This window comes from Pseudophryne corroboree, chromosome 1 (genome assembly GCF_028390025.1).
Source record: "Pseudophryne corroboree isolate aPseCor3 chromosome 1, aPseCor3.hap2, whole genome shotgun sequence".
Classification (NCBI taxonomy): domain Eukaryota; kingdom Metazoa; phylum Chordata; class Amphibia; order Anura; family Myobatrachidae; genus Pseudophryne; species Pseudophryne corroboree.
Window position 1 is genome coordinate 39492783 of NC_086444.1, and position 13072 is coordinate 39505854.

The 13072-nt window shown below is 50.2% G+C and overlaps 1 protein-coding gene across 1 annotated transcript in view; it reads right to left on the reverse strand.

The window, feature by feature from the left end:
* EPG5 (ectopic P-granules 5 autophagy tethering factor) overlaps positions 1 to 13072 on the reverse strand; it is a 170633-nt gene that overhangs the window by 89559 nt on the left and 68002 nt on the right. Inside the window, exons 10-18 of the mRNA XM_063958355.1 lie at positions 10844 to 10999; positions 9198 to 9355; positions 8651 to 8805; positions 8116 to 8256; positions 5254 to 5418; positions 4877 to 4996; positions 3877 to 4115; positions 2183 to 2323; positions 1126 to 1270 (exon numbers count right to left, since the gene is read on the reverse strand). Coding sequence (XP_063814425.1) covers positions 1126 to 1270; positions 2183 to 2323; positions 3877 to 4115; positions 4877 to 4996; positions 5254 to 5418; positions 8116 to 8256; positions 8651 to 8805; positions 9198 to 9355; positions 10844 to 10999 — 1420 coding nt within the window. The remainder of the gene's footprint in view (positions 1 to 1125; positions 1271 to 2182; positions 2324 to 3876; positions 4116 to 4876; positions 4997 to 5253; positions 5419 to 8115; positions 8257 to 8650; positions 8806 to 9197; positions 9356 to 10843; positions 11000 to 13072) is intronic.

Here is a 13072-nt window from a genome sequence, read left to right on the forward strand (position 1 = left end):
AGTGGTAGTGTATGCTTTGGTTAGAGTGGAGAATAAGGACCCTGGAGCACAGATTAGCGGGACGCCGCAGTCTGTATAGACTTGTAAACCGTTTGGACTTTAGTACATATTATCATTATTATTTTTTTGTGGCATTTTTCTTTTTCTTTTTTTCGACTTTACAAAGATTACAGCATTTGTTCTTTCAATTGAACCTTGCACTTCAGAATTAAAGCTCAAACCAGGAGCGTGCCCCAATCACTGATTGACTTTTAAACCGAATTTATACCTTTTGGGAAAGAAAGTATCTCAGCATCTTAGAATAAACAACCCTAAGTATAAGACCTGCTTTTTCATTATTGATTTTAGTTTCACTTTATAACCGTATCATTCACCACTACAAATAGGGTTTGAGCGCTGGTTCCCTGTGGATTTATCCACATCTGTATACTTACCATTTAAGGGGGGTGGGACACCCCTCATTACCAGCAGCACACCCCGCCTCAGATTAACACCTCAGTGCACAGAGAACCCATTTATGTTATTTAATGATTTAGGGGCTGATTCAGACCTGATCGGTGCTGTGCGTTTTCGCACAGCAGTAATCAGGTCTGAACTGTGCATGCGTCGGTGCCGCAGTGCGCCGACGCATGCCAGACAGCCGACAGCTGTTGTAGCCCTGCGGTCGCTGGGCGGGAGGGGGCGGGCCGGCGGCGTTTGGTCACCGTTTAGGGGGGGAGCGGGCCGGGCAATGCATGCGTGCTCGGACCGTCAGGGGTGCGGGCTGCGGCAGCTGCATGACGTCACACGCAGCCGCTGCGACCCGGGCAGCGACAAGTAGCTCCCTGCCAGCGTGCAGGAGCTGCGCTGGCTGGGGAACTACTCCTGAAGTACAAAAGCATCGCCGCTGTGCGATGCTTTTGTACTTGTGCGACGGGGCAGGCCTGACATGCGGGGGGACTACCCGTGCTGGGCGTCCCCCCGCATGTCTGTGTGACTGATCGTAGCTGTGCTAAATTTAGCACATCTACGATCAGGTCTGAATCAGCCCCTTATTGCCCCCTTAATGCCCCCGCATCATATCATTTCCTGTGCATTTCACCCCCGGGCCTAGAGCAGCACTCTCTGTGCAGATCATGTCTTCACCTGAATCATGTTTGTAAGAAGTTTAACATTTTCTCCATAGTTTATAGAGGTCAGGTGCTGGGTGACTCTGTGCGTCATCTGCATGGTCATCCCCTGGGGTACGCCGCTGTCCAGCTGCAGAAAGAGGTGGATGTAGGACAAAAACCTGCAATGAAGCAGTTACATTCATCACTGTAACAAGATGTGGGGGATACTGTATAGATATCAATATACATCGTTTGCCTGTGTTATTTATCTTTTTATACTAATTTGGTAATAACTATTCATCAGTTTCATGTGCAGCAAGAGAGAGATTAACTACAGGAGGTGCCGAGGGGGGAGGGGGGGGAGATGTTGAATCCCCTGGATGACAGGGGTCACGGATACTGGGCGTCCCTTATCGATACAGCTGTTTTTGGAATACTGGAAATAACCAGGATCTGACGTTTATTAGCAAATTCTAGTTACTGTCTTCCCGTCACCCTACTTAGCAGTGAAAGAACACAGACCCTGCTCTGCAGTTAATAATTGGGGGTTATGGAATCTTGCACATTTTCTCTCTTCTCATTGGAAAAGGATCAAAAAGTAACTCCGCCCCCACCTCCACAACTCTAGGGATGGGTATCTAAAACCGATAGTGTCGCAACAATTGATGTTACCAAGTCAATGAAAAGGGGGGGTTTTATTCTTAAATGGCAGGTCTACGATGGAGACCAGCCATCGGATGCTGCCTTCCAATGCCCATCCAATGGCTGACTGCTTGTATTCAGCTGCGGACACCCGGAAGTGGTGATTGCACCACAGCTCATGTGCAAAAATCCGTTTACTTCTGCGTATGGTTTGGGGCTCAGAAAAATCAGAAAATAAAATTGAAGAAATAAAATGACACAAAGCCATATAATAAGCTCGTGTGATACGGAGGTCACAGGGGAGCAGGAAGTTATAGAAGGGAGAGAGGTCAGCAAATTTATCAGTGCCTGGAATACTAACAGGACTGCTTCCCTATCTCGGGTGGAGAAAGAATATTCCATGTTACCGCCATGAACTATGTGATTATAGAAGAATATAAAAGACTCACAGTTCATTCTTCAGGAGATAACTCTGACACGGATAAAACATGGGCAGGACTTTATCCAGAATATGGACCACAGCCCGGAGATGTTTGGCCTGCACCAGTTCTCCCACTAAGGTGACACCTTCCACGCAGAACTTGTCCACACTGCGGAGACACAAGACAGGAGCCGGCATTGTATTACTGCATTAAAGATCACCGAGACTATGGTGGTCATTCCGAGTTGATCACTAGCTGCATTCGTTCGCTGCGCAGCGATGAGGCAAAAAATCGGCACTTCTGCGTATGCGGCGCAATGCGCACGCGCGACGTACTATTGCAACGAACGATGTAGTTTCACACAGGGTCTAGCGAAGCTTTTCAGTCGCACTGCTGGCCGCAGAGTGATTGACAGGAAGAGGGCGTTTCTGGGTGTAAACTGACCATTTTCAGGGAGTGTTCGAAAAAACGCAGGCGTGCCAGGAAAAACGCAGGCGTGGCTGGGCGAACGCAGGGCGTGTTTGTGACGTCAAAACAGGAACTGAACAGTCTGAAGTGATCGCAAGTTCTGAGTAGGTATTGAGCTACTCTGAAACTGCACAAAATTATTTTGTAGCCGCTCTGCGATCCTTTCGTTCGCACTTCTGCTAAGCTAAAATACACTCCCAGTGGGAGGCGGCATAGCATTTGCACGGCTGCTAAAAACTGCTAGCGAGCGAACAACTCGGAATGACCACCTGTATACAGAACATCAAGAATGACAGAAAACATTATATATTCATTTTGATTCACGTCATTGTTGTAGGTGTAAACAGAGCCAGAATGCGGACAAAGAGGTCGCCCTTGTGACAGAAAGATAAAAACATTCCTAAACGCTCCTTAAAAGTTGGAGATAATTATTGATATAATGTGATTAGTCAGTTTTCAATTCATGATCAAATTAAGTAACAGCAAAACGTCAGGTAAAGAAAAATGTATACAGCGGGTGGATTTACAACTAAAGCAAAGTTACATTAAAAGACAGAAAATACAAAACATAAATTGAGTTAAAAAAAAAAAAAAAGATATAGGCCCTCATTCAGGTTGGATTACAAAACACGATCCAACCGCATAAATTACTAAAATGATGCGCAGGGCCCGTCCCACGAATGCGCCCGCATTTTCTGCGTGCACCCTGCAGTAAATGCTAATGCCTCTGTCCCCTGTCAATCAGGCAGAGGCGTTCGCGGGGCGGCAAAGCTCCGTTTCCAAGGCAGAGACGGAGCGTTTTGGGGACGGGGAAAAGGAGGCGTGGCAGTGCAAAGGGGGAAGGGGGTGGCGGCTTGAACTGGGCGCCACACGCAGCCACTGCAATCACAAAGATGGCAGCAGGCCTCTTGCGGTCGCAGCCAGGCTTCCCTACTTTCAGCGATTACTCTGAAATTGCGGTCGCAGGAGGGGGGGGGGGGGTGGCGGCAGTTAGCATGCTGGGCAGCTTTGCCCTGCGATGGGCGGCCCCCCAGCATGCGATCAAAAAGGATTGCAAATCCTGCTTTTTAGGGTCTATAGCCCCTGCTGCATCAATCTTTGGTCTTATGGTCACATGACTGCAGCCTGTTGGCGTTTGCCTACCCCATGAGATGCAATATTTAATCTAACATGATAAACTTGGCTGAGATGCAATGGACTGTAGAATTATAATCAGGGATAAATATGAGCATCTGTAAACCGCAGCAATTTACCTGTGTCCTACCGAGGCCGCTGCCAGGCCAATGTAACAGCCGATGGGGACGCCGGACTTCACCGCCTTCAGCACAGGGTGCAGTATATTAGCCTCGGTTAGGTCGGGCACAGCGTCGCACAGCTGCTCGCGGCGGTCATTCCTGTGCAACTTAAGCCTCAGTACCAAATCCCAGGCCCACTGGTTGAAGCACGCCTCCGGGGTCTGCCCTGTCCGGACTATGCTGGCCAAGTAAGACACCTGCCAAGAACCGGTCAACAAGTGAACAAAAGAATGATCACGCCAATACAATCTTAGTAACTAGAATACTGCAGCCCAGTAAAGCAAACACGCATCACATAAACAGCGAAGACACATAAAAGAACAATAATACTGCAGGAACAACTTGAGTCTGAGAAGAAAACGTTAACCCTTTAGCTGGTAGACAGTGAAAACACTATTTACAATACAAGGGCAAATACAAATCATTTTTAATGTTCCTGATACCGGCTGTCGGGATCCTGGCAGTTGGAATACCGACACCCGTCAGAACACCAACGCCGGAATCCAGAACAGGTCAACATTCCGACGCCGGAATCTCAACAGCCGGAATCCCGAAAATAAGGATAGCCAGGAGGGTTAGGGTTTGGCTGTGGGTTGGGAGGGGGGGTTAGGTTCTGGCATGTATTCGGCAACTACCCTGGATCAGGCAAATGCACAGGGACAGGGATCGCTAGTGCGTACATTCCGTAATGTGAACACGTCTGGGCAGTAACTGGCACAGTACAGTTGCCTCTGATGTCTTAGTATGCCGGCTCCTGCGCACGGGCGCGGATGGGGCGCATCTTTCAGGCGGATCTTTGCACCCAGCATCTCCAGATACTAATAATGACAGCTGCAGATGTTAAACCTGCGTCCCACATTCAGACGCCGGATGAAAGGAGGATGCCGCGGACGTACAGAAAAGCGGACGCGGCTCAGACTCAGAATGAGGCCCTTTGTGAGAACCCGGGTGCGGTTACCTGCTTTATGCTCTCAGAGATCAGGCCGGTGTAGGGTTTGTCGGAGATAAACTTCTGATAGGCCTCCAGGACCATGAGGGCGACCTCCACGTGTACGGCGTGATCCAGGTGCAGGGTGTTCTGTGGGCACAATGGTGACATCACGTCTCTAATCACAAACTAACAGTGCGGTATTATACTGTATATAGACCATTCCCCTCCACGCCCGATGCACAGGTCAGTATTATGCGGGTGTGAGATTGACGGGTGTAAGGACGAGACATAAATAGTACATATTACTAATGTCATCTCTATAGACACCCCAGAGAGATCTCACTATCAGGCGCGGTTTTACATCATAATCAATGGCTGGCAGCCGCTGGCTCATGGCTCCGTACCGTCTCATCGAAACCCCAGTTGAGCCCCTCGAGGATGACGCAGGCCAGTTTGTTCTCCACATCAGAGAGGTTGTAATTGATCAGCCACTCCCGGATAATGCTGATCTCCGAGGAGCTCGGACGCCAGCGGTGTAAGGGCAATTCTTTAAATAAGTACAGGGAGACCTGACAAGAGAAATACCAAGATGAGAGATTAGAGCGCTATGTCTGCAGTGTACACTAGCCCCCGGAGAATGACGTCTGCAGTGCCCACTAGCCCCCAGCGAACAACATCTGCAGTGCACACTAGCCCCCGGAGAACAACATCTGCAGTGCACACTAGCCCCCGGAGAACAATATCTGCAGTTCCCACTAGCCCCCGGAGAACAACATCTGCAGTGCCCCTAGCCCCCGGAGAACGACATCTGCAGTGCCCACTAGTCCCCAGAGAACAACGCCTGCAGTGCCCACTAGACCCCAGAGAACAACACCTGCAGTGCCCACTAGCCCCCAGAGAACAACGCCTGCAGTGCCCACTAGCCCCCAGAGAACGACGTCTGCAGTGCCAACTAGCCTCCAGAGAACGATGTCTGCAGTGCACACTAGTCCCCAGAGAAGGTCTGCAGTGCCCACTAGTCCCCAGAAAAGCACGACTGCAGTGCCAACTAGTCCCTAGAGAACGACGCCTGCAGTGCACACTAGTCCCCAGAGAATAACACCCGCAGTGCACACTAGGCCCTAGAGTACGATGTCTGCAGTGCCAACTAGTCCCCAGAGAACGAAGCCTGCAGTGCCCACTAGACCCCAGAGAACGAGTGTCAACTAGTCCCCAGAGAACGACACCTGCCGTGCCCACTAGTCCCCAAAGAACAACCCCTGCAGTGCCAACTAGTCCCCAGAGAACAACCACTGCAGTGCCCACTAGTCCCCAGAGAACGACGTCTGTAGTGCACACTAGCCCCCAGAGAACGACGTCTGCAGTGCACACTAGCCCCCCAGAGAACCACGTCTGCAGTGCACACTAGCCCCCCAGAGAATCACGTCTGCAGTGCACACTAGCCCCCCAGAGAACCACGTCTGCAGTGCACACTAGCCCCCAGAGAACCACGTCTGCAGTGCACACTAGCCCCCAGAGAACCACGTCTGCAGTGCACACTAGCCCCCAGAGAACCACGTCTGCAGTGCACACTAGCCCCCAGAGAACCACGTCTGCAGTGCACACTAGCCCCCAGAGAACCACGTCTGCAGTGCCAACTAGTCCCCAGAGAGCGACATCTGCAGTGCCCACTAGACCCCAGAGAACAACGCCTGCAGTGCCCACTAGACCCCAGAGAACAACACCTGCAGTGCCCACTAGCCCCCAGAGAACAACGTCTGCAGTGCCCACTAGCCCCCAGAGAACGACGTCTGCAGTGCCAACTAGCCTCCAGAGAACGACGTCTGCAGTGCCCACTAGCCCCCAGAGAACAACGCATGCAGTGCCCACTAGCCCCCAGAGAACGACGCCTGCAGTGCCAACTAGCCTCCAGAGAACGACGTCTGCAGTGCCCACTAGCCCCCAGAGAACAACGCCTGCAGTGCCCACTAGCCCCCAGAGAACGACGTCTGCAGTGCCAACTAGCCTCCAGAGAACGACGTCTGCAGTGCCCACTAGCCCCCAGAGAACAACGCCTGCAGTGCCCACTAGCCCCCAGAGAACGACGTCTGCAGTGCCAACTAGCCTCCAGAGAACGACGTCTGCAGTGCCCACTAGTCTCCAGAGAACAACATCTGCAGTGCACACTAGTCCCTAGAGAAGGTCTGCAGTGCCAACTAGTCCCCAGAAAAGCACGCCTGCAGTGCCCACTAGTCCCCAGAAAAGCACGACTGCAGTGCCAACTAGTCCCTAGAGAACGACGGCTGCAGTGCACACTAGTCCCCAGAGAATGACACCCGCAGTGCACACTAGGCCCTAGAGTACGATGTCTGCAGTGCCAACTAGTCCCCAGAGAACGAAGCCTGCAGTGCCCACTAGACCCCAGAGAACGAGTGTCAACTAGTCCCCAGAGAACGACACCTGCCGTGCCCACTAGTCCCCAAAGAACAACCCCTGCAGTGCCAACTAGTCCCCAGAGAACAACCCCTGCAGTGCCCACTAGTCCCCAGAGAACGACGTCTGTAGTGCCCACTAGTCCCCAGAGAACGATGTCTGCAGTGACCACTATTCCCCAGAGAACGACGTCTGTAGTGCACACTAGCCCCCAGAGAACGACGTCTGCAGTGCACACTAGACCCCAGAGAACGAGTGTCAACTAGTCCCCAGAGAACGACACCTGCCGTGCCCACTAGTCCCCAAAGAACAACCCCTGCAGTGCCAACTAGTCCCCAGAGAACAACCCCTGCAGTGCCCACTAGTCCCCAGAGAACGACGTCTGTAGTGCCCACTAGTCCCCAGAGAACGATGTCTGCAGTGACCACTATTCCCCAGAGAACGACGTCTGTAGTGCACACTAGCCCCCAGAGAACGACGTCTGCAGTGCACACTAGCCCCCAGAGAACCACGTCTGCAGTGCACACTAGCCCGAGGAGAACCACGTCTGCAGTGCACACTAGTCCCCAGAGAACGACGTCTGCAGTGTACACTAGCCCCCAGAGAACGACGTCTGCAGTGTACACTAGCCCCCAGAGAACGACGTCTGCAGTGCACACTGGCACCTAGAAAACAATGTCTGCAGTGCACACTAGTCCTCAGAGAAAAAGTCTGCAGTGCCCGCTTGCTTTGTGTATATCACACATGCCCACTGATAATGAGGTCTGTGCAGCACACTGGTCCCCGGGGAAAGAGGTCGGTATTGTAGGAAACAGCCAAGGTAAGGTTATAGTGATAAGATTAAAAGATCTCACCATCCCCACTTTCTCAATGGTCTCCCGGACGCGCTGCAGGAGGACAGATATGATGTCACTGTGTGCGCTAGTAATTGTGGCTAGTAGCTCGCGCCCCACTTTAGAGAAAGCTTCTCTTGTAGACAGACTGACATAGGACACCTGGGGAGAGGAGCATACAGAAGACCGGCCATTAGCAGGCTACCACAGGACCTAATGCATCTACAGTCTTGACTACAAGAATGCAATAACCAGTTATATTAGCCATGGCTCAATGGTCAAATTACACAATACTAAAACCTTACACAATTCCTAACAGAGCCCAATATTACATCTCTTCTAAGATTAGAGATGTATATACATGTATACGGACTGGTCGTATACTATCAGCATGTGCCTCGCACCTCACTGATGACGGCTGGGTGACATTATGACAGTGTCAGGAGGCCTATTTAAGCACCAGTGACCATGGCAACTCCACGTTTCTCTATTTAGCTCGCAGACGGCCTCTATGTGCCACGTAGGACACGGCCTGGGCCACACGTGGCGGGCATACCTCATAGATCTCCAGAGCGATGCTCTTCACAAGCTCCTCATCCACATCCATCTGCTTGGTCTGTGCCATCTGAGCGAACGTGGTGAGGAGACAGATGCCCTCTGAACTGTTCATGGTGGAGAAATACTGCTCAAACTTCTCTCGGTTTACAGGGTCTTAGTGGAAACACAATAAGTAAACGATAAGGAAACCTTGAGTTATAAGCGGAGATGAAATCAAGATGTTCATACTCCGGATCACCGTTCAGGATATGTTCCGCGCCTCTATACTCTAAGTTCTGTTCATACAATGACTGCAGGAAATTGCTCTGGACAAATTACTCCCGGTCACATACACACATAAACATTTTCCTGACCTACCTCATGCTTTAAAAACAAACCGATGTAATCTGCACCCCGACACCCAGCAGCCCCATATGTTACAGTCTTACAGGAACGTCTCTCACTCCTTACAGTCTAATATTCACCCAAAAAGTCTCACATCTCCTTTTCCGATGCTACGAAACCCTCTTGCTGCGATTCCCTCACAGTTTCTGAACAGGTAATACCATTTAATGTGGATTTGCAGGTGGCCGTGTCCAAGGTGGAATACAGGTCCTCCACATTCTCACTCTCTGCGTGGTGCAAGAGATAGAAGATATTCCAAAGCATCACGTTGGACAGGGTCCCGAACGGCATCTCAGACATGAAGAGCCAAATGCCCAATCTGCAGAGAATTGGAGGAAGAAACTTTTTGCAGGACTAACCAACATACAGTAGAACAAAGGATTTAACAGCACCAGTGTGTGAATGACTGTACTGGATAAAGGCCCCGTATTGACGTAACTCAATGAATTGGGTTATCTATCTTAAAACAATTCCTAATAGGAGAAACCTTCTGAAAATAAAGCACTCTCATTTAAAAGTGTGTCAGGTAGCTTCTGTAACTTCCACAGTGAACCAGGTTTCCGGTGAAGAAACGCGTCAGCCATAGCTACTGCATATAGGAGAATCTTTCTTCTAGATGCAGGAGCTATGAGAACAGGTATTAGCCGAGTAAACGCCATATTCTAATCCTGGATATTCTCAAGATAAGAGCAACCTTCTCAATATCACTATGTATATTCTCCTTAATCAGTATTAAATGGCGACCCGCCACCGGCTTTGCACAGGAGCAATTTAGAACTTACGGCGATAGGCTTATTTAACCAAGATCTTAAGCGCCGTGTATACTCCCACACCGGCCAGCCAGGCATGCGCCATCACATCTTAAGGTGCATACACACTGGACATTTTTGCCCAGCGTGTATGCACAGCAATGATGTGAAAATCGCTGGGCGGAAAATCGCTCAGTGCATACAAACTGAGCGATTTTTACCCGGCCCTGCAGTGTTGGGGGTGAAGCACTTTTCACAGTAGGAAACTGTGGGAAGTGGTTCACTCGGCCGGTAAAACAGGCCGACGGACAGCACTCATCGTCCGGCAATAGACACTAGGAGGTTTTGAGCTCAAAATCGCCTAGTGTGTTTGGCTTGACTTTAGCTGAAATGTAAAACGTAGAAAAACGGAGAAACCGAATAATACATATCAATCTCTACATAGTCTATAATAAAGTCGATCGGCTGTTTTTACTTTGACTTGCTTTACTAAAATTGTCACTGCTCGGCTCCCTATTGTCATGGATTAATGTTTCATACACTTACATCTTCCTTGACAAATGCTCTATAGCACTGTGCAAACAGCATCAAAATCTGTCCAGTGATTCCAGAATTATCCCGAACAGATAGACAGCCGCCTGCCAGGGACTTCATTTTATACTATGTAGAGATAAGAATGAGACATCTTCCCAACAAGAAGGGGTATTTGGATGATTCCGATATAACAAACTCACACATACCCAATTAGCTGCAAATCGTTACGTGCAGTTTTATATTATAAACATGAATCACTGTTCTATAATGCGCCAATCCTCGTATCTGCTTGATGACATATATAATCAGAGACGATGATTAAAAGGACCTGGAAATCACTTCATGATTGTGGAGGCTGAAAGCGGCGCTCCCTCAATGCTCCTATGGGGTCCTAGCTATTGGATGTCATACGTCTTAGTGGGAAGGTGCAGGTGGAATGATACAGCCCCCGGGGTGCCCTGTGGTACAGACGGACTACAGAGTAATGGAAGCATACATGACAGAGGAAGTTACTGGTTACTCACCTCTTAGCTTTGAGGACATTAAGAACCGCAGTCAGGAAGAGCTCGTCGTATACCGCCTGCAGCTTCCCCAGCGAGTAGATCTCGGAACCCTTATCACCGTCGCGATTACTGCTAAGGTACATGGCCCAGTGATCACTCAGGTAACACAGCGTCATCCTAGGAGAACACAACAACCATATGGAACCTGTGACACCGGCTTCGGGGCCAGAAGGATGAGCAAAGCATCAAGAGCAAATGTTCTGGACAATTTGGCCAAAGTACACCCTTTTTCACAATTTCTCCAAATCTTTTATGTAATAAAAGCAATCCCATAAATGTACCCCCCAAAATAGGGAAATTTGTAACTCCTGTTAAATCCTCTCTCCGCTGACTCCTGTGGAACCTAGATGAAGGGGTTAATGATTCCGTTATCTCCCTGCAGCCCCTCAGCTCAACATTTACTAGTAGTCAACTAGTCGTGTTTAAATTAGACAAAAACACACAGAAGCGACACCACATTATTTCCATTTATAAACTCTACAGCCAGCACCCCATGTGATGTGAGGAATAGCCATAGGGCTGGTTGTCCCTAGGGAAGGGGGACCCCACATCTGCACTGGAATCTGTGCTGCACTTTCCAACAACACACCTGTCAGAGGTCGGTCATATTTTGGGTGGGATTGCTAGGGGTTCTAAGCTGTACCTGGCGGTAAATATTTGTGTCCCCTCTACAAGCTTTCAGGAAAGAGAATAAACAGCGATCATACAACGCCCTCTAATGGCTGTAGGATGTTCCTGCCAAAGGTAACCTTTTGTAAGTAGAAGGAGCAACGTGACCTTCTAAAACTTGGGAGAAGGTGGGGACGATTCTGCGGAGAGAGAGGAGAGGAGAGGGGAGGAGAGAGAGAGAGAGAGGGAGATAGAGAGGAGAGGAGCGAGAGGGAGAGAGAGAGGGAGGGAGAGGGAGAGACAGACAGGGGGATAGATTCTGCAAAGGACAGAGAGCCGACGGAGAATCTGGCAGAGAGATGCAACAGAGGTGAAGTGGCGAGAGAGAAAAGTGATCACAATAAAGAAAAGAGTACAGCGCAATGGACTATGCTAGCGCTACATGAATTAATGTTATTTAATAAGAGCACACAGCATTGTCCCCCCCCCCTCCCAGCTTGGGAGCTGGAACATTTTCAGGCCGACATGCTAGTTTTAGGTTCTCCGCAGCTCTGCCTGTGGTTCCTATTAATGGTTGCTAGGCTACTAATGAACTGGTAACGAGCTGGGCTGCAGGGAGTATATGGGAGAGGAGAGGTCTGACACATGCAGCGTGTGTCCCTACAGCAGCTGGAGAATATGGCCAGCTCTCAAACACACAGGGGTGTCACAGGTGTACAGGGAAGGGACACAGCAAGAGGTACACACATTGTACTTGGGTGTAAAGCCATATTTATAGCTTTACCATATAACGTACACTGGGGGTCATTCAGACCTGGTCGCACGCAGGCGTTTTTTTTGCACTTCTGCGACCAGGTAATCGCCGCCTACAGGGGAGGGGGTAATCGCTGTGCAGGGGTGCGATCGGCTGTGCAGTGAGCTGTGCAGTCTCTGCACAGCCCTGGACTTACTGAGCCGCAGCAACGATCCGGGCCGATGCGGACGTCAGGAATCCTCCTCCCGAACGGCCGAGCACTACCTGGAAACGGCGAGTTGGCGCCCACGAACGCCTTCTGCCTGTCAATTTTCTTGCAATCGCCAGCGCAATGGCTTTCTTTGTTGGTTCTGTCGCTGCCCGACGCGCCTGTGCATTGCGGTGCATACGCATGCGCTGTTCAGACCCGAACGCATGGCTGCAAAAAAAAGACAGCGTGCGATCGGGTCTGAATGACTCCCACTGTGCACCCTCAAACAAAATGAGTTAGTGTCCAGAAGGATGGGCGACAATACAGGGGGTTGGGACGGCAGATCAATTTGAAGCTTTATACATATTTGTAACTAATCACTGCTTACCTGCAATGTATGGGTGGCCTGTATCAATGCAGAAATGTAGGGAGGGCCCTTCCCCAGCATGCAATGCTCCCTCCTTTTCTTGTTCTCACTCTGTCGTGCCTGATAGGGCCTACACACTGGTCGATCTCACTGAAAGATATGAACGAGATATCGTTCATATCTTTGAGTGTGGAGGCCCAAGCGATGAACGATGCGCGGCCCCGCGCTCGTTCATCGCTGGTGCCCCGTCGGCTGTGCATGCAGGTCAAT